At 52.3% G+C, this 21478-nt stretch overlaps 1 protein-coding gene and 1 long non-coding RNA gene across 2 annotated transcripts; one reads left to right on the top strand and one right to left on the bottom strand.

Annotated features, from left to right (window-relative positions):
- Positions 1–619: 619 nt before the first annotated feature.
- FICD (FIC domain protein adenylyltransferase) lies at positions 620–4542 on the bottom strand. The gene is made up of 3 exons (XM_065692962.1): positions 4493–4542; positions 3778–4113; positions 620–2985 (listed from the first exon to the last, which is right to left on the bottom strand). The coding sequence occupies exons 2-3, from the start codon at positions 4061–4063 to the stop codon at positions 1910–1912; spliced, it is 1362 nt and encodes a 453-aa protein (XP_065549034.1). The 5' UTR covers positions 4064–4113; positions 4493–4542; the 3' UTR covers positions 620–1909.
- A 13203-nt stretch (positions 4543–17745) lies between these two features.
- LOC136021013 (uncharacterized) lies at positions 17746–20309 on the top strand. Its single transcript, XR_010615633.1, has 3 exons — positions 17746–17902; positions 18508–18632; positions 20098–20309. It is a non-coding gene; the product is annotated as an uncharacterized LOC136021013 (long non-coding RNA).
- Positions 20310–21478: the final 1169 nt, after the last annotated feature.

Genomic DNA, 21478 nt, shown 5'->3' with positions numbered 1-21478 from the left:
AATAGCGCGCTCCATCTCATACGAATATCCTGAAACCACTTTAGTCTGGTACATGACCTTGGGTAGAAATATTGCTGCTTGGCACCTGAACCTGCTGCTGGCTCTGGAAGTCAGCACAGGCAGGAGTTGAATGTGAGGGGGGCCTCAGGGCCAAGTTCACTTGTACGACATGAGCACTGCTGCAAATAAACACTTATTTTCAGTGCTTATGTTCTGTGATGCTTTAACCTGGCTTTACTTTGGATTGATGAGTCTGCTTTGTAGCTTTGAGCCATGGAAAGGCGGCAGTGGTGGTGATAGAGCAGCTTGGGCCTGCCAGCCAGCTCTGGACTGCTAATACAGCTTAGAAAGGCTTAATAATAACACCTTGATACGAAGCTTTGGGTGGGGATGCTAAGGCTGGCCTTGCCCTCAGGGCAGGTGTGTACACAACCTTAGTGAGGAACTTGGTTTCCTTTACCTGCTGGGGCTGGACTTGCTGCTTCAGAGCCCTCTGTTACACCCCAGGCCACAGCTGTATGTGGCTGTGGAGCCAGGATGTATGCACCCAGTTACTTGCTACTTCACAAGCTGAGCTTTGACCTCTTCTTAGTTCAGAGCAGCAGAAAAGCACTTTGAGCCTGTTTCAAACAAAAGACTTTAATATTAAAATAGTTTAATAATCTGTTACTAAAATAACATTGCATTTCCTCCCCCCCCAGCACCCCCAAGCTCTAAAGTGCAGATTCTGTTTGTACTCAAAAATAAGCATACTTACACTACAAAAATAAGCGTACTTTATAAGGACAGAGCAACCTTCCTCATTCATTTATTGTTTGCTTTCCCTGGCAGCAGTAGCTGGTACATAAGCATGGAGCGGTGCTGTAGTAGACAGGTAACTCCCAGTCTATTGTCTGCTTGTAAAAGATGCATCCTGGCTACCTTGCAGGGAAGGAAGTGGGAAGGGATGAAGCCTAACACTGGCCAGGGACAGTCTTGCGCTGTTTGGGGAAGGGGTTGAGCTTAGCGGCTCTCTAAACTGGATTGAATCCCAAGGTTTCTGAACTGAAGGGTGTTGGGATCAGTTGTGCTGCTGCGGAGCTGGCAGGCAGGGGTGGAGGGAGCTGTTCTGGGTCAGGCTCCAGGTGCATTTACCTTAGAAACAAAGATAAAGTGCACTTCTTGGTACTGCACAGCAGCTCCCAGGAACTGCATGAACTGCCACTGCAGCACAGGGAGGCTGTGTGTGTTCCTAATGCATTTGTCATAGGTCATGTTATTACTAGTAACTAACTGTGCAGATTGAAGGAACTTCAGGTTTTTGGCAACTTTTCTATGCCCGTTCTCACCAGATCAGCACCACTGACAGAGTTTGTGTAGAACAACCTCTTCTGCCCACAAGCTTTGTAGAAGCTCTATCCAAGCCCTGAACTGAAACGTGTAAGGATACAGATACAGCTCCTGCTGGGTGATGTGGGGCTGAGGCCAAGGCCTTGGAGCACCTCGCAGCTCAGTGATGTAAGTCAGCATTTCTTCTCTTGTTCCAGCCACGTCATCTGTAATCCTAAACCAAATGCTTCCCACTTGTACAAAGGCAACTGCAAGTAACCCAGGTGAAGGGCTGTGATTGGAGCAGCTGCCCAAAGCTTACACTTAAGGAGAAAGTAAATTCCACTTCAGCTTGTGGAGCCCCTCAAATCCCTCTCCCCACCTCCTTTCCAGTAGCACAAGCAAGTTCTAGTACACAGTCACCATCGACAGTTCATATTTCAGCTTGGCATAATGTATATAAATAAATTATATTAATTTAACCCAATGTAAGACACTTTAAATAAACAAAATGCTAAAGAGTGGCACCTCCTGTCCAGTTATTTCCCAGCAGGAATATCGAGTGCCTTGGTGTTCAGTGGCTCTGCAATGTCCACAACCCTCAAGTCTTGACGGGGATGGTTTGTTTGCATCCAGCAGTGCTGCCATCTGCCTCAGGTAAGCCCACGGAGTACTCTGTGGTGGCAATGAGCAGCATGTCCAGGGTTGTCTCAGTACACTTTGCAATGAAGCGTATGAAAGGCCTCACATCGCCCTCGTTGGCCACTTCCAGGACATGATAATACTCAGCCCGTTGCTCCTTGCGGATGGTGATGGGGGGGTAACCTGCCTGCATTAGGATGAGGTTCATCAGCAGGCGTGAGGTCCTCCCGTTGCCATCTGTAAATGGATGGATATAAACCAACTTGTAGTGGGCTAAAGCAGCAAATTCCACAGGGTGCAAGCTCATGGCATCTTCTGAGTTCAGCCACTGCACAAACTCCTCCATCTGCTTCTCAACATCCCGGGGATGTGGTGGGATGTGATGCCCTACAAACACATGAGTAGTCCTGAAGCGCCCTGCCTCCAGTGGGTCAGCATAGCCCAGCACCCGCCGATGGATCTCCAGGATGTCACTGGTGGTGACTGAGCCGATCCGGGATACCAGGGTAGTGTTGACATACTTGAGAGCTGCATGCATCCCAATCACCTCATTCTGCTCCACTAAGCTCTTCCCAGGAACAGCGTATCTGGTTTCAATGATGTGCCGTATTTCAGACAGCGTCAGAGTGTTGCCTTCAATAGCAACCGTGTGGTAGATATGGTGGTAGTAAGACTCCTCCATTACCCTGCGCAGGGCGGAATTGCCTTTGGGAATTGCCATCACCTTCTTCACCTTGCTGTCAATAATGCTGAAATACCTCTGGTCAATCTCTTCCACCAAAGGGAGCGTCCGGTCCCGATGGATCAAAGCCTTCTCGTTGAAGGGGGAAATGGTGAGTGCTTTGGAGTACAAGTAATCGGCTTGAAGAATGTCTTTTTCCTCCTCAGAAAAGATCCCAAACTCAGTCAGGGCATCCACGTAATCAGGGTCCATTTTGAGGGCATACACAAAGAGTTTGTGGGCTTTCTCCCGCTTGCCTTGGCGCTTCATTTCCAGGGCTTGGTTCAGAGCTGCTCTAGCTTCCAACTTCACCTCTGCAATGCAACAAGAGCAGTCACATAACAGGGTAGTGAGTTTACTGGAAACTTCAGGACCATCGCTGCTAAATAACCAGTCCAAAGGAGAACTTGCATTGCAGCCTTTGCTAGGTTACAAGCACAGAGGCTTATTTTATGCCACAGCATGGCAGCCGAGCTGTTCCCAGCAGGAAGCGTGGCAGGATCTGTCGGCACCACGGCTCAAGCTGGCCACAGGCCTGTTGCATCCCAGCAAAACTCACTATGGCCACCAGGCTGCTGGGTGTGGGAGGACACAGAGTCTCAAATACACTCCTGGTGACAATTAATGCCCGTTCTCCTGCTCAAAGCACAGCCCACAGCTGCTGCCAGCGCTTCTGCTTCTTCACTATCAGACATCTTCCCAGCTTTAATGCGAACACAGATACAGTGCTGGAATCGTTATATAGCTCTGAATGTTTCCCAAATTAATATCCCAGCCACTAAAGGCAACGAGCGCAGCCTGTCATTGCTAGAAAAGCTGTTCTGTGACTACGACAGGATTAAGGCTGTATATCCCAGGTAACTGTGTATTAAACCAATAACCAGGTTTCCCAATTACCTTCATAGAACTTAATAGTACTAAAAGCATGAGGAAAACCTGAGAGGCAAAGCAGCACCAACAGAAGGCTGGTGCTGGCTTCTGGGCTGTTCACAGTCAATGTTAATCTGCAGTTGGGCACTGAGCATTCATTACCATCATGGGGTAGGGGGGTGGATCTACAGTGGTTGTCACTATACAGCAGCTCTGTCCCCCTGGGATGCTCTTACCTGGGGAGGCTTTGCCTTTCAGCACCAGCAGCTCCAGCCCGTTGGAGGCCACGCTGAGCTCCGTGGTGTGCCCCGTGTACCGGGTGAGCCCCGAGGAGCCAGCGCCCAGTTTACCCTTCAGGAAGGAGAGCCCCTGGAGCACTGCGTGGCACTGGTCCTCCACAGCCGGCAGCAGCAGCACCACGAGCAAGCCCAGGAGCAGCCCGAGCACCGCTGCCCACCTGATGCGGGCCCACAGCGTTACCCATTGCAGCTTGGGATCCGTTGCCATAGACACCAGGTTCATCCTGCTTCCAGCACAGACCTGAGGGGCATCTCCTTCTCCTCCGCTCCCACCTGGGGACAGAAACAGCTTTAGCCTGAGCTATCATGGGGCAGGAGATGTGGGACTTGACCACCAACCCCTTGGGGCTGTGTCACAGCTATTGGGGTTATCCCCCTCTCCCTGCACCTCCAAGCGGGGCAGTATCCACCATAACACGGATCCTTATGGGATCTACGCTTACACCGCAGCAGCATGAGGAGATGCTGACGCCCACAAGCAGGGTGGGCACTGGGCTCTGAAGAGTAAAGGGGCTCCATCCTGCACGGCGGCCCTTTTCTCCCTTCCCTAGGGGACCCGAACCCCCTCCCGCTGCGGAGGTCTCTCCCCAAGGCCCCATCTTCCCGTTCCCCGCCGGTCTCCCTCGCCCTCCGGCCCCAGTCCTCGCCTCACCTCAGGCCGGGTCCCCCATCATCTCCACCGCCGGTTAAAGTAGCCCCACCCGCCCAAGCCCCGCCTTCCGCGCCCTACCATTGGCTGCACCGCCTTCTGCTCCTCTTCTATTGGCTCTCACAGCTGACACTCTTCTGCGTTCCTCCCTTCTTCCTGCCCTCCGCTTCCTGCAGCGTCTTCCGCGTAACGTCACGCCCCCAGCACGGGAGAGGCTCGTGGAAGGTGACAATTGGTGAGTGGACACGTCAATCGTATGAAAGCAACCAATCATAAGGCGAGATGGGGAGAGGGCGGGCACACGCGCTATATTAGGGCTGGGCGTCCGGCTGCCGGTTGCTAGGTGACGGTTGCGGTGCAACGGAGCGCACCGCTGGGCCCGTCTTGGGCCGGGTCTTGGGCCGGGTCTTGGGGGGCCCAGGCCGGCTGTGCCGCTTGATGGAGTGGGGCCTGGAGGTTGCAGCTCCTCGGTTGTTGCAGCCTCCCTTGTGGAGAGGTCGAGGATGGCCGGGAGCTGGTACTGGGTTGGAGGGGGGCACAGCAAACCCTTCTCGGTGCTCGCAGCTTGTTTGTGTGGTAAAAACACCTTTTCCGTGTGGGAATAGTGTTCTTATTGCGTATCCGTGGCTCTTCTGGTAAAATACTCTCTTGGTGTAAGGGAGCAGAGCGTGGCAGTAAGTAATGGATGCTGGTGCTCTGCAGCCTGGAGCTCCACTGGAGGCCAGGAATGGAATGGGGAGAGAGAAAAGCTTAAGGAAGTGAGAAGATTTAGGGAATTGAAGGCAGCTCCCTCAGTTTTCAGTATCTAGCGAGAGGATACAACAGTTTTCTACCGGATGCTTGCACAGCATATCATCACTGCAGGTAAACCCACCTGGTTTGTTAGGAATAGATGCTGGCAACTCAAACCAGCCTCTGTAGCTGCTGCTAACGGAGAAGGGGCTATGGGGCAGTGGTGAGGGAAGCTGCCTTTGTGCCCAGCAATCAAGGAACATGCTACCGGTAAGAGCATAGCATGGGGCATGCTGCCGCACAGGACTGATGCTGTCTGTGCCCAGCATCCTGACCCAGATCAGCTTTGTGCTGCTTCTGTGCTGAACTGCTTCCTTCACAAACAGTGTTGCACTACAAGCAGGTTTCCAGAGTCAGACTTCCTTGTTTCCAATGGGAAAGGCAGCTCCCTCAGATGTTCATTGATTTGAATGGGGTTGACACAAGCAGCTTGGTGAGCTCAGCTCAACCGGCATCCCTAGAGAGAGACTGATAGCACCTCAGCCAAAGGAGCCCAGGGCAATCCCTGCAGCACAACATTGCCACGTCCTCCAGCCATGTGGAGCCTGCCAGAGCCCGTGAATGCCGAGGGGTGAGTTTGGGGGATAATCAGCATTGAAGGATGAGCAGATGTATCTGCCCTCCAGGAAGAAGTGTCCAGAAGTGCCTCTTTTCTTCAGTAATCTGGCATCTCAGCCCAATTATGGGAGAATTATAGAGCAAGGATGTATTTGTCTTTTATTAATGGTGACAAACACATTGAGAGTCTGTTCCCCAATTAACTATGATCCAACAGAGGGGAACAACAGGGATAGCCAGGAATACCTGGCATCTCCTCCTGGCTTTGATGCCTTCTGGTAGCCTTGGAGCAGTTCTTTGTGACTGCTGTGCTGGAAGCTGAGGATGCTGCACCATCCCTTGGGAATGCTGGCGGTGCTGCTGCTATTTGGCACTGCCACAGCTCTTCCTCAGCACAGATCTGGGCCAGCGCAAGGGCTGCCATTGCCAGTGCATCACACATCACAGTTATGATTTTGTCAGGGATAGCAAAGGGAGATCCTGCTATAGATGGTAGGAGAGAGTAAGGCTGGAAAGGCTGAAGCTGTAGCCCCAGGTTGGGGCTCTCGGTGTGGTCGGGCATGGCTTGATCCATGATTGTGCCCTTGGGCTCCTATCTGGACCCTTAACCTCTAGGGGGAATTTGAATGATGCTGTTGGCTATGGAATGGCAGAGGGATGCTGGAAGCATTACAGCTGTGCCATAGGAGACAATGTGTAAGAGGCTGGTTTTTATCCCTTCAGTTCTGAGGCCGAATCCAGGAAATGGGAAGCGACCAGGTCCCTGCAGCCGGTAGATGGCACTGATTCATTTCACTGCTCCATGGAAGCCTCCAGCGCGCTGCAGCCTCCCCCCTGGACCTCTTACACCTTCTGCCTTTAGAGACAGCCGTCACGAAAAACACATTTCGAGGTTGAGTAAGGCTCTGGCTTCCTTTTGGAACTGTTTGTACCGGGATACAAATCGCCTGTCAGTGCGCTGCGGAGGTTCGGGGGATGTGACACTGATGAGGTGTAGCTGTGGCTGCGACACAGCCCTTGCGTCTCCCTGGAGCCTGTGTCTGTTGGGCTGATGCTGTGATAATCTTACCTGAGGAGATGTGATAAGGCAGGAATGTTATGGTCCTTTCTCTCTGGCTTTCCTGGGCTATGTGTTAAAAGGAAAAAGCTAATCTTTGCAAGAGGGAGGACTTGTTTGCCTTCCCCTTCCAGCCTTTGGTCCGGCTGTGCTGCAGAGATGGAGCACTTTGTCCCCATGAACCTCGCTGTGCTGGGCGTCTCTTTTGCCCACACCCCCCCCCCCCCCCCGGCCTGGGTATCATCTATTTCTCATGCTCTTGGGCAGTGCCATTAGGGCTTGCTGGCAACTGGTTGCCCTTGAGTAGCTGGGTTAAACTGAGGCAATGAGGTGGCACTGATCTGCTTGAGGACATGGGAAAGGCTCCCTGTCTGTACGAGGGTCTGGTTGTCAGGAGAAGCCACTGGATGCAGAGGCAGAATTGCCCGTTGAAGTGTGGGCATTTTAATGGGTGAACAGATGGGCAAGGAAGAGCTCAAACGCCTGCTGGTAAAGCCGCCACCCAGGTCAAAGCAAGGTGGTTGTGACAAATGGTTTTGACATTCTTGGCTGGGCTCTTTGCAAGGCAAATGGAAACCACGTCCCGGATCCGAGTGCAAGAGCAAAGGGATTTTTAATTAAAGAGAAACCAGAAGGGTAAGCAAAAAGCAAGAGCTGGATTGCACCGTGGTGATTACTCCTGCTAGCTGCAGAGGCTCTGAGCAAGGGGGTTCAAGGCTAAGGGAACAATTTAAAGCTCTTAGTACAGACATTGAGAAGCACAAACAGGAGACTGAATAGCTGGAAATAAAGCACCAAGATGGTGCAGAACAGAGGGCTTTGTTGGCCCTCTTAACAAATAATGAGGGATGAGTGTCTCAGACAGATTGGTTTGTGGCACTGGGAATAAATGGACAAAAGGAGGACTTTCAAAGCAATGCTGCAGCTGAGCGGGTGTAACATCAGACCAGTGAGCTTGTTTCAACCAGCAGGTCCCAAGCAAAGCCACTCTGCAGTGTCTGGGTATAATGAGGAACGCAATTTAGAGGGAAGAAAGGGGATAAGGAGTTCCATCTGTGTGGAAGAAAAGCTCTTTCATGATTGCACTTGTGGTCAGCGTGGTTTTCCAATCAGCTGTGTGAAGGTCTGGGAGGCGGGGGGGCACAGAAACACCCATCCAAAGGAAGCAGGGAATGCTGCAGGGCTGGTTCTGACCTTAGGCAGGGACAGAGGTGGAAACAGCAGCACTTGGAACACCTCCTTCTAGTATTCATGACGAGTTTTCAGCCATGGTGAGGGTAGCTAAGGAGAATGGGGAGCAAACCTGAGAAATCTTGGGAACATGTTTTGTGGGAGAGGGCATTGTTTCTTATGGCAGTTCCTGTTCTCGCTGGGTGTTGGAGTAAGAAACATCAGCTCTATGGAAGCTGAGGGGTGTAGGTGTATATGTTCCCAAAGGACACTCCTTGGGGGCCTCGGTCTGACACCAAACCTCACCAGGGCCATCTACTTGCAGTCCCCAAGCTCTGTGCCTCAGAGGGGACCTGAGACAGAGGTGAGAAGCAGCTGCAGGCTCCTCTCCAGCCCGTCCTTGAAGCAGAGGTGCAAACGCTGACTCTTATTACCCCGTCACTCCGGACTAACTGCCACATATACTTGACTAATGTGACTCCACGCCAGGCAATCTGGAGATATATTAAACCCGGGAGCTGCCGCGGCGATGATTTGCATGTCAATAAGAGAAGGGAAATTGCCTGCCACAGTCTCCTCTCTGGGTTGTGATCCTGTGGAGTGCCAGGTATCCCCAACCGCAGCCCATTTAATCGATTCCAGGAGGCACTGGAGACCTCCTGGGATAATGAGGGCTTCTGCGGCAAGACGCTCGCTTAATCTCTTGCTGTTATCTCCCTGCGCCTCTGGCTGAGTGAAGGGGGGAGTCAGCTAAAAATGCAACAAAAGTGATGCTCTGCAAGAGGGATTTAGTGGCAAAGCCTCTGGAGGTGCATGCTCCCCCTGCCCATCCTCATGGCACACTGCATTCAGCTTCACTGCTCGCTGACCAAACCCTGGGGAGCACAGAAACCTGCTTAGGCCATGGCCCAGGGATGCAGACAACCTCCTGGTGCCTTCCAGGTACCAGGGGAGCCATGGGATGAGTGCAGGATGGGGAAGTGCCTATGCTGCAGCAGAGCCCTCTCCTCCCCCAGGCACGTTCCTGGGGGCACGTTTGAGAGATGCAGCATTTAATAACCCAAGCTCTGCACGCCTGCTGTCTCCAGGGCTTGTAATGTAGGATGAGGAGGGCTAAAACCGGCAAGAGGGGTAGGTGTGTTGTAGGAGCAGATTACAAAAGGAGCTATTTTACCCTGGAAGAGTCTCGGCTCGCCCCTGTTAACGTACTGACAGCTATCAGCCATTCCACAGAGATTCGGGAGGGTGAAGCAGCAGCTTGGCACTTCTTGCCTCTGCAGTGGTGGGACAGGCTGGGCTGAAGGTGGTGCATCCCGCAGGAACATGAGGCTCCCAGAGTCGGGGTATTCAAATGGCTCTGTTTGTGCTGACTGTTAAAAGCACAAACCAAAGCAGGTGGATGATCCTTTATAAAGGATAAAGCAGCTCTGTGGTTGGTAACAGGGGTGTGGAGACCTCAGATGCTGGCTTGAGGGCCCTTCTGGAAACAGGGAGAAAGAGCATGTGTGGTTCCCACCTTCCTGTGGATCTCTATTCATTTTCCAGCATGTTGCTAAATAAAATGTGTCCTCTGAAGTTCCTCCAAATCAAAACCCAGGCTCCCCTCTCCCCCCTGCCATTAACAGTGCAGAGCACAGCCCCTATTTACTACCAGCAGCGTAACTCCGTCTCTATCAGGTTCCTTCAGCGCCCTGCGAGGCTCAGGGTTGTTAAGCATTTCACTTTATACGCCTGGATTTAATTACTTTGGAGATGGAATGTTAAATCTCCTTCACTGGGCTTTATGGATTTCAACAGGAAGAGGCAGGGCTGGAACAGGAGCTCTGTGTAAATCTCTCTGTGCTGTATGTAGGGCAGCAGCTCTCGCAAGCGCTCGGCATCTCATGGAAGCTCCTTGCTGTGCCATGCTCACACGGCTCTTCCCTGCAGACACCGGGCACCACTCTGGCCTTGCCCTGAGCCCTGTCTGCTGGCTGCCTGCTCCCAGAAGGGGTGATGCTGGGCCTGGAAAAGCTAAGGGACACCTTCCACTAGAGCAGCTTGCTCCAAGCCCCTGTGTCCTTGAGCACTGCCAGGGATGGGGCAGCCACAGCTTCTCTGGGCACCCTGTGCCAGCGCCTCAGCACCCTCACAGGGAAGAGCTTCTGCCTAAGAGCTCATCTTGGTCTCCCCTCTGGCAGGTTAAAGCCGTTTCCCCTTGTCCCTGTCCCCAGGAATCCAATGCAAGTAGGGCATGCACCTGTGCCTCCCTTTTCTCAGAGCTCTGGTCATTCTGGAAGCAGTTATAAGACTGCCGTTTCTCCCAGACATGGCAAATTGCTTCAGGCAAGAGCTAAGAGCCCTGTGGAGTTCCTGCAGTGGAGCTGAATGTCTCGGTATATGGCCAGTGCTGGGGCACCGTTCAATGCAGCTCCTCTGGGGACAGAGCCATAGCTCGGGCCCTGGTGCTGCTCAGTGGATGCAGCACAAGCCTGGATGATGCTCTCTACTTTGGTGGGGATCAGCATTCAAGGGCTTTTTACTCTAGAGGGAAGCAGGAATGTTTCTTCTTGGTTTGCATTCTGGCTGATGCTCTGTGTCTTACATCCAGGGTGAGCATGGCAGAGAAGAGCTTAAGGGTGGAGGTGGCCCTTTCCTGCATGATCACTTGGCCTCTGCTGTGGGATGGCTGCATCACTGCTCAGCCCAGCTACCAAATTAGAGACAGTGCAGACACCAGCAGCTCCCTGGAGGTCAGGAGTAAGCAGCAGCCTCATAGTAAAGTAGCCTCTTTTATAGTTACTTTCTTTGCAGACGTTTAATTGATGCTCCTGGTGCCACTTGGGGTTTGTCCCTGGGCAGGCTCCCCAACATCCCAGAGCACTGGTAACAAGCAGGCTCCTGCAGAACCCAATCTTCACTGTGATTTTGTTCTTGTTTAGTTATTGCATTTAGTCTTTAGTGACTACAGAGCTGACAGCTGGTAAAGATTTGCATAGGGCATGAAATTGAGTTAATTTTAATGTCTAATCTCTGCAAAGCTGAAATTTGGTTTCTAAAAGCCTTGCTTCGCCTTATCACTGCTGCACATCTGCTTCATGCATTAGCCTTTGATTCCTAGAAGTTTATTTTCCCTGTATTTCACCAGGATAAACAATTAGAGCAGGGCTTTGCGATCTTTATGAGTGCTTTAACACCAGAGCTCAGGATCCTCTGGGGTGTGCAGGATGTGTTCTGCAGGGCCAGTGAGGAGCATCCCTTGTTTCCAGCCTGTCTTCCTGCACCATCCGCCCCAAGGAGCTGCGCAGCCCCTGCTGCTCAGCATGTTGGGCAGTGTGCTCTGGGATTACACCACACCAGCTCGAAAGGGGCTCCTTCCACCCAGCACCTCTTTGATCTGCTTCCCTCCAGCGTGCAGAACTCATTTCTAAGCTTGTCCTCAAAGCACGAAGCTGGCTTCAGAACTGCGCTGTGCTATTCATTTCAGCTTCTCTTCCGTCTTTTCTTGTTCACCTCTTGTGTGAAGAAGAGTTGAGAGGGAAGCGAACAGTGCCCAGTGTGTGGTGTGCTCAGGGAATACAGACACAATTCCTCACGTAGCGGGTCCTCCAGCTCATAGAATTCCCATCTCCCTGTTGCTGAGATCAGACTGTGTGCCCTGTTAGGGCTGTTTTGGGGCTCAGGGAGGAGGCAGAAGGCAAGCGATGTGCAGGAGGTCAAACTAACACAGCGGCTGCTGCAGCTGAACCAGTGACTTGTCTCATGTCTAACAGGGATGTTGTAAACACCTTGTAGGAGCTGTTCCCTGCAATACATGAGCTGTGGCCTGGCCTTCCAGTATACTGTGCTCATGGGATCCAGCTTTGGGAGATGATGACAAAAGGAGTGTTTGGTGCTTGTGAGATGTCATTTCTGATTCAGGTCTCCATGCTACAAGAGTTTGGAGGATCCAGGGATGCAGATGGAGCACCTGGAGTATTTCCAGTTGGGAGAGATGTGAAGGATACTCTGACTCTCACGAAGGGAGTGTGAGAAGGCATCCATCCATCCATCCAGCTGTGTCCCGGAGCGGTTACTCTTACACAGACCAGGATGGCTCAGGTTTGTTCATGTGCCAAAGGGGACTTCAGATCCAGACAGCAGACAAGGGGGATGCTGGGGCAGAGATGCTGGAAGCAGACGGGTGGGACTGGGCTGGGCTGGCCAAGATACGTCCCAAGGGGCTCTGTCCACCACAAGCATGATTCAGTAACTGAAGTTCAAGAGAGCACATGACTTGTTCTGCACCAAAGATCTCGGCATCACTTAGGCGTCAGCTATGCAGCTCCTTGGGATGTGTCTGCTTCTTCAGGTGGGGCAGGGGAAGCCTGGGGCGATGAAAGGACAGGCTCTGATGGTACAGCCATGAAGCTAAGGCAGAGCCCAGCTATTGTGGAGTGCCCTATGCAGCCCCAGCCTCCTCGCTTGCCCTGCGTATGTGGTCTCTGCTTGTAAAGTGGCAGAAAGCAGGAGCAGGGCTGGATTGGACAAGAGCACAGCAGTCTTGGGTTTCTGTAATGAGCTGGAATTACAAACCCTGCAAATCCAGCGATGAGAAACGAGGGCGCTGCCGTTGTCTCGATGGGAGGTCTGACCTTTCTGAGCTTGAAATTCAGGACTGAGAAAGCAAAATCCTGGCTTTTTTGGCAAATTATGTGAGTTTTCCTCCAGACCATCTGGAATGGAATTTGGGGCTGGATTTTTTCGTGCTTTAATGTGTCTTTTATTTCGTAGGCGAGACTTCTAGAGCCTGGATAAGGAATGAGGCAGGGGCAGGAAAAGCAGCAGGCCTGCCGCTTGTGCACAGAAGCCATTTACAAAGGCTGTGATGCTGCTGAACTGCCTCTGCTTTAGGCTCTGCAGCATGGCCAGGAGAGGCTCCTGCTGCTCTTCGGTGTCAGCAGGGTCCATGGGGAGCTCTGTCCTGTCCCTGCCACGCTCAGCCCTTGCAGGATGCCACCAAGGACCCAGCTTGGAGCCAGAGCTGGGTCTGAAGAGCCTCCATCATTCAATGCTCCCAAACAACGTGGAGTCTGAGCCCTGGCATCTGCATAGCTCCTGAGTAGGACCAAAGGGATGTGGTGAGGGAGCTGCACGTTGGCACCAGCAAAATCCCAGGCTGGTAAATCTTGGCTTTGGAGGAAGAGCAAGTTCTGCCAGGGATGAGCTGTGCCTTCCTCTCACCCTGGCTGCAGTGAGGTCATGCACACCTTCTCTTTGCTGGTGTTTGTCAGTGCTGCTGCTGGGAAGATCCTGGTGGGAATCAGGCTCCTGGCTCGGGCAGTTGCCTGTTGGAAGTAATCAATACCATGAAACTGGGCTGGGTGAGGTGCAATACGGGTGTTGTGGCAGGGGGCTGTAAACCCTGCTTTCTGGAGCTGCCCCCATGCTTTCTGTATTCCCTCTTTCTCTGAAATCCAAACCTTTTTCCAGCTCCTTCCTTTGCTCTTGCTCATCCTGGCGAGGAGAGGAGGTTGGCAGGGCAGGAATTCCAAGCAGGAGAGCCATAAATTGTTGCTGTATTTTGCACGGAGCCGTGCGTGCTCCCACCACAGGTACTGCCATGACCCAGGCTGTGGGAGAGACCCCTGGCCTGAGGAGCCTGCCCTTCCATGATCTCCTTGTCTCATCCCAAAGAAGCACTGATTTGCTGAAGGTAATTCCTTTGCAGCAGGAGCAGACAGGTTGGTGGCAGCTGTGTTTGAATGTAGCTTCCCTGCTGCCTTCTGCACAGAGCTGCTGCTGCAGCGGCCTTCCCTGCTCCGTGAGGATTGAACACAAGCACACAGACAGCTCCTGGGTTAATGGGATTGAAAGCATCCCCTGGAACATCTCTGTCTGGAGCGTGCTTTTTGGCCAGGCACTGTTTAAATCCATGGTTGGAATTGTGAGGCTTTGCAAAGCCTCTTCTCTGTGGGCACCATCTAAGTGCTGGTCTGAAGTGGGGCTGAAATTGTCTCCTTGGGCTCCTCAAAGCACTTCCCAGTGCTAAGCAGGCCATGGGGTGATGGTTGTGATGCTGCTGGTAGCTCCCTGCACTTGTTTGGCAGCTGAATGGGAGGAGAGGGGATTTGGAATAAGCACAGCAGGGAAGCAAGCCCCATAACCTAAAGCAAGTGAGTGAAATCCCGTTTTCTCCTGAATTTCAGAGCAGCAACCAAACTATTTCGCCGTGACTTTGCCGGCTTGATCTATAATTCCTGAGTGACAGGGGATGAGTGCTTCAAAAGCGAGCTGCTGGGTGATGGATACCCGGGATGGCAGCAGGGATGATGCGATGGAAAGAGGAGAGACCTCCTGAGGGATGCAGAGTTGCCTCCATCCCTCATTCCTGGGACATGGCATGGCGTGCTGAGGCTCAGGGGTGCGGGGCAGAGCGCTGGCAAGGTAGGGAATGGCAAGGCAGGGAATAGCAATGCTAGGAAGCGATGCGTGGCAGGAGCAAGCGATTCCATGTTGTGTTTTCCCCCTCTTGATGCACAGAGTTTTATGTACTGTAAAATGTGTTGTGCTATGGAGATGATGTTTTGGCTGGGGCTTGTACACAGGAGCACTGCTAAATAGAAATGAAAGGCAATTGTTATTGCTTTCAAGCATAGCTTTAATTTTTCCTCTAATCCCATGGCACAGAAATGCAAATCCTGTGCTTTTGTGAGGAAGGAAGATGCTGTTTCCCTGCCTCTCTCAGCAGCCATTCTGTACATTGGAGAGGATCCGAGTGCTTCCAGCAGTCTGTTCCAGTTCTAATTTCCAAGGAAAATCAGCTAAAGCCCTCCCAGCCCAACTGGCTCTTTTCTGGTATTCCAGTGATGTTCGAGTCAATCCTCTGCCTAATTAGCTTGTAAATATTACTGCAAGGTTGTTTGCTCTTTTTAGGCCAAGCACACCACGTTAGACAGTAAATGGAAGGAGAAATGCATTATGCAAACCACGAGGTAAAAGCATCTGTTTCCCTCTCTCCTGCTCCCAGCACAAGCTGCTGCTTAAATGGAACAAAGACACAGCTCTGAAAGGTACCTCTTGTTTGGGGACGGAGGGACACACTTCAGGGTGTTGGGATTGCAGTTTCCCTGAAGGACCACGCAGCTGGGGTGTGAGATGTATTGGAAAGCATGGCAGAGGGTGGGAGATGCACCCCCTCTGTCAGCACGGGGGATGCTCGCTGGGTATGCAGGGCAGGACCAGGGATGGATGCGGCTTTGGGGCTGGAGAAAAGCAATTCAGCTCTGTAGCTTCTGATTAAAATGACTTCACAGGGCTGGAAGGGATTCTGATCTTCCCAACAAAGCTGTGCATTTGGGCAGCTCTTGGCTCCTGGAGTCGCTGGGGAAGCTGTGGTATTTCTTGTTTTTCAACTTAAAATAGCCTGGAATAGGCTCTTCATGTTTCCTGGAGTCTGCTTCGTGTTCCAGACCGAAGCGAGAGTCAGCATGATGCAAACAGGCATTAAAAGCTGTCACAAGGCCTGGGTTGAAGTCCAGGTGTGTTTTACAGGCCCATGACAGGTAACGCAGGAGCTGTTCCCCTGATAAGCATTAGTTTGGATCCCAATAAAAACCACATCAGCTGCAGGCTTTTGGCAAGAACTCATTTTACAGTGGTTATTAAAGGCTGAAGTGAAGCGCCCAGGGATGGGCCCCAGGGCACATCAATGAAGAGAGAAAGCAGAGGATGAACTCAAATGGAACATGTTTTGGGGCTCTGAAAGCCATCTTTACAAAGAGCTTGGCATTATCAGTATTTGCAGTCTAATGTTGTTTTCTGCCTAAGTAATGTCAGGGAAGTGTCTTGAACAGTTCCTCATTTTCCCAAAGGCTCCACGTTCGGAAGGAATCGGATTTACGCTTAATGGAAAACGAATTAGAAGCTGAGCATTCATTAAATGATTTTGAATTAATTTATCGATCTGAGGCTGGTGTGTTAGAAAATAGAGGAGGAAAAATGGCTGATGGCACTTGATCCCCAAACACAGGCTGTTCTACTGAAGAAACAAGGGGATCAGCAGCAGTTTTCCAGCAACCCTTCTGGTTTGAGGAGCTCATTGAGCTCTGTGGAGGGGTCGAATTGTGGACCCATGGGGCAGGTGGGAAAGCACCAGGTGCTTCCCTTGTGGATGCTGCAGGATGCTCCATCCCACAGTGATAAATCTCCCTGCTGAAGATGCGGCTGTCCAACAGGAGTGGGGTGGCGGAGAAGATGGAGCCACCCTCTTCTTGGAGGTGTGGAGTGAAGGTAAAAGGCAGATGGCAGGAGGGGATGCTCCACTGGGTGTAAGGAAATATCCCTTTGCAGTATGGAGGGATCGCCCTGGGATGGGGACAGGAGCAGTGGTGGGATCTCCATCCTTGGAGATGCTCAGAGCTCACCTGGAGAAGGCTCTGAGCCCGGCTCAGGGAGGCTGAGCTCAGCTTTGAGCTGGTGCTTGGGCCGGACGGTCTCCAAGGTCCCTTCCAACCTCAATCTGTGATTAACAGAAAGCACTCCAATACAAGCATGCTTTTACCCAGCTCGAGCCCGTCCTTACTGACCACAGCAGCAAGCAGGCGCACGTGGTGACGAACCTGAGGGCAACCCATCAGTGCCCTATGCAGAAGTCACCCAAACAAGGTCAGTTTGAGCAGCAACATTTTCTTCTTGCCAAGTATTTGTGGAAACCATAACAGGCATTTGCTATTCCATGTGATGTTCTCTTTCCTCGCTGCTTTCTCGGGCTGAACAGGCTGTGCCCTCTCTTGAGGTGCTCTCTGCCTGCTGGGCAGTGAAATAAGTGTCAGGGAAGGCTGGAAACTTGGCAAACTTGTGTGGCACAAAGCAAAGCTGCTGTTCCTTTTTAAAGGCTGAAAGCAAATACATCCCTGGAACTGCCAGTCCATTAAACCCCGAGATAACAGAGGCTCTGGGTGCCTCTCTGCTGGCAGTCATCTGCCTTCCCATAGTTACTTGATAAGGCGATGGCTGGCGCAGCAGGCACAGATGCTAAAAATAAGTGAGGGAGCTGTTCCTTGGGGCTCTGGTTTAATCTGGTGCAGGGGGGAAATGGTCCATGGTGCAGGCTCGGGAAATGATGCTGCTGTTAATGTAAAGCAGGATTTGCAGGACCATGATGGGTAAATGGAGAGCGATTTGGCACGTGGTGTGTCTCACCATGCTGCTCTTACTGGTGTTACTGGTCCTGTTCTTGATGAGGTTCTTGTTTGGGGTTCCCTGTCCCAGGTTCAGTGCGATCCCTCTTGCTGTGGCATCGCTTGGAGCAGGTCAGCAGCACCCACTCAGCCTCAGCACTATCCTACTGGTTTGTACTGGAAGCAGTGGGATGGGGTTGCTGGGGGTGGCTGTGCCCATCATTGCCCTGGAGCAGGGAAAGGACTGATTGAAGAGCTTGGGTGTTCCTGGAGGGTTTCTTTGCCCTGAAGGTTCCTGTGGGAGTGATTTGGGTGCCAGTGGCTGTAGCTCTGCTCCCGGCTGGCACAAGCCAAGTCCCCCCAGTGCTGGGTCTGCCAGCATGAGCACAGCATCTTCATCCTCATCCCTGATTTACATCCCACTGTCTGCAGCACAGCCCCCCTGCACCATAACCCAATTATTAAAGTCAATTAATCCATTAACTCTGACCTGAGAAGCTTCCTTTCCCTCTGTTCTTTCCCCTCTTCCCTTCCTGCAGGCAGGTTTGGACTTTGCTCAGCAGCAGCAGCAGCCGGGCTGTGGGGATCTCACGCTCTTCCTCGACAGTGAGCATTCCTGAGGGAAGGGGAAGCAGAACTACACTGATGCTGCGCTGCTGCTGTAAATGCCAGGGTCGTGCCAGGAGCTATCCCCTGGTGAGTGTCACTGCTGGGGTCAGGGGGATGTGGGGGGTGCTGAAGGAGGAGCAGTACTTCCCATTAAAGGATTTGCCAACGTCTAATGAAGAAAGAGCCTCCAGGCTTCCATAATTAACAAATTACCTCATCAGGAGTCTCCCTAATTTGTCGCATATAAAGCTGCCCTATAATTAACCACGAGGACAGCTTTTAATTTGCCTGGCAGAATTGCCCATTCCATTCATACACGACTCATTTACACTGTGCTTGGTGAAAGTTTCTACAAGCGATGGGGATGAGTGAGCAGCACCAGGGCAGGAGCTGCTGGCTGGTGCCTGTGCTGTGCTCTCCTGCATCACCAGGGCTGGGGGACAACCGGGCTCTGCGAGGGCTTGACTGACCCATCTGCTCACTGGGGCTGATGACTCTTCCCACTTGTTCCCATTAATCCCATCAATGCACCCTTTTCCATGGCTGGAAAATTATTGAGCAGGAGTTGGGGGTTTGCTGGGATTGGGGGTGGGTGGTGCCCTGCACATGGATAAAGCACTCAGGGATGGGATGCCCAGGGAAATGCTTTACTTCTCCCTTGGGAGTTACAGCCCCATCATTCCTCCTTGAAGGCAGCTTCAATGTACCCGCTCCGGTTTGTGCTCCGTGGCAGCAATAAAAGCTGCTCACTGCGGTCCTTCAGCTCCCTGGCCAGGATTTCTTCCTCTCTGTGAAGGACCCAGGGGATAAATCAGAGGTGAGAGAAATCTGAATGTCCAACATTCACATGATCACAACCACATGGGGTTGATTCCTCCCACAGCATCTCCCCAACCAGATGTGCCGGGGAAGCAGCATCAAGCTGGGGTACCCCAGCTTCCCATTTACCAGCCTTTATTTCCACCCCACACCCCCCCCAAATTAAAAGGAGAGGGGGTTGTTATGTGGAGCCCTGCCTGAGTCTTCAGTTGAGCTCTATTGATTTATAAGGTCTTTTCAATTACTGAACCCTTCTCGGCAGCAGTGCGTGGAGCAGCTCTACGTGAGCTTCATACTCCATCGGGCTGGGGACCTTCTGCAGCCGCTCCAGCCCCACCGCAGCATCAATAATGGGCATTTCCTCTGCAGCAGTTAGTAAGTACAATTCAGGAATCCATTAGCACGAAAACTTCTCCTCGGTGCAGAAAAGACCTGAGGAAAATGGGAAGTGCGGGAGTTATGGAAGGAAGAGATGAAGCATTTTGAATTTGGGAGAAGCAGTCTGAAATCTTACTACATTTTCTTCTGTTCTTTTACGGTGTGGGCACGGTTGGGTGACTCTGAGGGAGCTGGAGATTGAAACAATACATGGCCAAGAAGTGACCTTCCCTCACGGCTGGGCTCAGGCTGTCCCTGCTGCCTCCTGCCTCTTGGATGGGAGCTGGCAGCCCCAGAAAGCTCTGAAATCCCCCCAAAACCAGAGCATCCACACCTGATTGTTTCACTTTCTCTTCCTAGCGAGCACTGGAGCATTAATAACCTTTTAGTGTAAAATTACTGCATTTAAGAAGTCCCATTATGTCTCTATGTCACGGGACATAAAGCAGAGGCAAACCTAATTAAAACAGTGAGGATTATGATGCTGCTCCCTCCAGCAGAGCCTGGGGAAGGTGATTGATCCTTCCAGCTTTGCAAGGCATCCGAATCACTTAGCTCAGCTCTTCTCCCACCAAAGCTGCTTGGATCTATAGGGAAGGAGCCTGGCTCAGCCCCTGCCCTGGCTGCAGGGAAGCCAGGAGGGAGGGAAGTGATGCTCATGATGGGTTTATTTATTAGCACCCATCCATGGGAGAGGGAAACCATCACCTCCATGAGGACAGGGCAGGACAGGATGGTTTTGGGGCTATTAAAGGAGAATCTGAGAAAGCCCCAGGCTGCAAATACCAAAGTTCCTGCCTGCTCAGCAGAGCTGGTTTCCTCCATCACTGTGGATGTGGCAGGGGGACGGTCCCCAGCCCAGCTCCTGCTCTGCAGCATCGCTGCTGCTGACTCTGCTTCCCCCATCCCAGGGCTGGTTATTTCCAGATACCTTTGTGGTGCTTTGATGTGGCCTCTTTCTAAAACCCCAGCAGCCATTGGAGAGCCAGAACAGACATCCCTGGGCCACCATCCCCAGGCCTGGGGCTCATTAGCACAACCACTTGCTCATCCCCACATCCCTTGTTTCTCCATAATTGCTCCAGGCACTTATACCACGTGGCTGGTTGTGATGCTGTGGGGCTGGTACCCTCACCCCTGCCCATGGTGCCAGGAGATAAGGATGAAGCCACCCCAGATTCACCTGCTCCAGATGAAGTTTGAGGCCCTCCTTCACTTGGTGCTGCAGAGAGGGTGCTTTTGGGCTGGGGAGCAACATTTCTCCCCATCACCCATAAGAAATAAAGAACAGCTTTTCAAGGAGAACCACTGTGAGATAGTCACAGCCTGTGCTGAGGGTGTTACTGTGCGGGGTGAGCGGCTGATAAGCCCTGTGCTCCGTGGGCAGTGGTGTCTTGGTGAGGTGCCCAAGGGCACTGGTGGGGCTGGCACTGGTGTGGTGATGCTGCGTGGCCACAGTCGGTCCTGAGGGCACCCAGCCCTGGATCCCAGGTGGGTGTTTGGTTTCTAAATTGTCTTTTCCCTGTGGGAGGAGCTGTGCTGTGTTCTGTGTTGCCTGCGACGGCTTTTTCATTTATAGATAGGTAATAGAACCACAGAATCCCAGCCTGGTTTGGGTTGAAGGGACCTCAAAGCTCACCCAGCTCCAACCCCTGCAGGGTTGGAGACGGGCAGGGACCCCTTCCATTGGAGCAGCTTGCTCCAAGCCCCTGTGTCCAACCTGGCCTTGAGCACTGCCAGGGATGGGGCAGCCACAGCTTCTCTGGGCACCCTGTGCCAGTGCCTCAGCACCCTCACAGCGAAGAGCTTCTGCCTAAGAGCTCAAAAAGAGACAGTGGAGGACGGAGGGACCCCAAACCCCAGCAGTTTATCCCGGTGGCCACTTTAACCTGCAGGTGATGGCGAGAAGGCAGCAGCAATCCCAACATCACGCCCCCGTGCACCTGCGCTTTGGTGCTGCTGGGGCCCGATGCAGGAAGAAATCGGGGCAAAAAGCCTAGGAAACGGCACTTCCCCGTGGCAGGGGCTGCAGGGGGTGCTGCTGGAGCTGCTCATCCCTTTGGCATCGCTGCTGGACTGCCTGTGCCGGGGGTATTCCCGCTCGGGGGGATGCTTCATGATGAATTCATCTCTGTCAAATGAAAGCGGTGACTTTGATGCCACTTTGACTGCAGGACTCCCGGCGGGCAAACATTAATTGCAGCACACTCTTAAATAGGAACAAAAAGTGACAGGGCTGAATTACTTCACTCAGGTCCCCAGATGCCAAGTCATAAATCACCCGCTGCAGTTTATAGAGACTTTATGTGTCTTGGGCCAGGCAGGATCAAATTTTTCTGAAGAATAATGACACGTTAATAATAGCCTGCCACAGACCGAAAATTAGCAGAGGGATTTTTTTGCTTCTATTAAAGTCAAAACTGCATTCGTTTGCCTTCAGATCAGTCTCTTACATGGAGAGAAATC

This window comes from Lathamus discolor, chromosome 12 (assembly GCF_037157495.1).
Source record: "Lathamus discolor isolate bLatDis1 chromosome 12, bLatDis1.hap1, whole genome shotgun sequence".
Taxonomy (NCBI): domain Eukaryota; kingdom Metazoa; phylum Chordata; class Aves; order Psittaciformes; family Psittacidae; genus Lathamus; species Lathamus discolor.
This window is presented reverse-complemented; position numbering and strand designations above follow the sequence as displayed.

Bases quoted from the DNA above. Each gene is read 5' to 3' on its own strand.
- FICD (XM_065692962.1), bottom strand. From the start codon at position 4,063: ATGAACCTGGTGTCTATGGCAACGGATCCCAAGCTGCAATGGGTAACG. The intron at 2,986-3,777 runs GTAAGAGCATCC...GTTGCATTGCAG, and splicing joins GAAAGGCAAAGCCTCCCCAG to AGGTGAAGTTGGAAGCTAGA.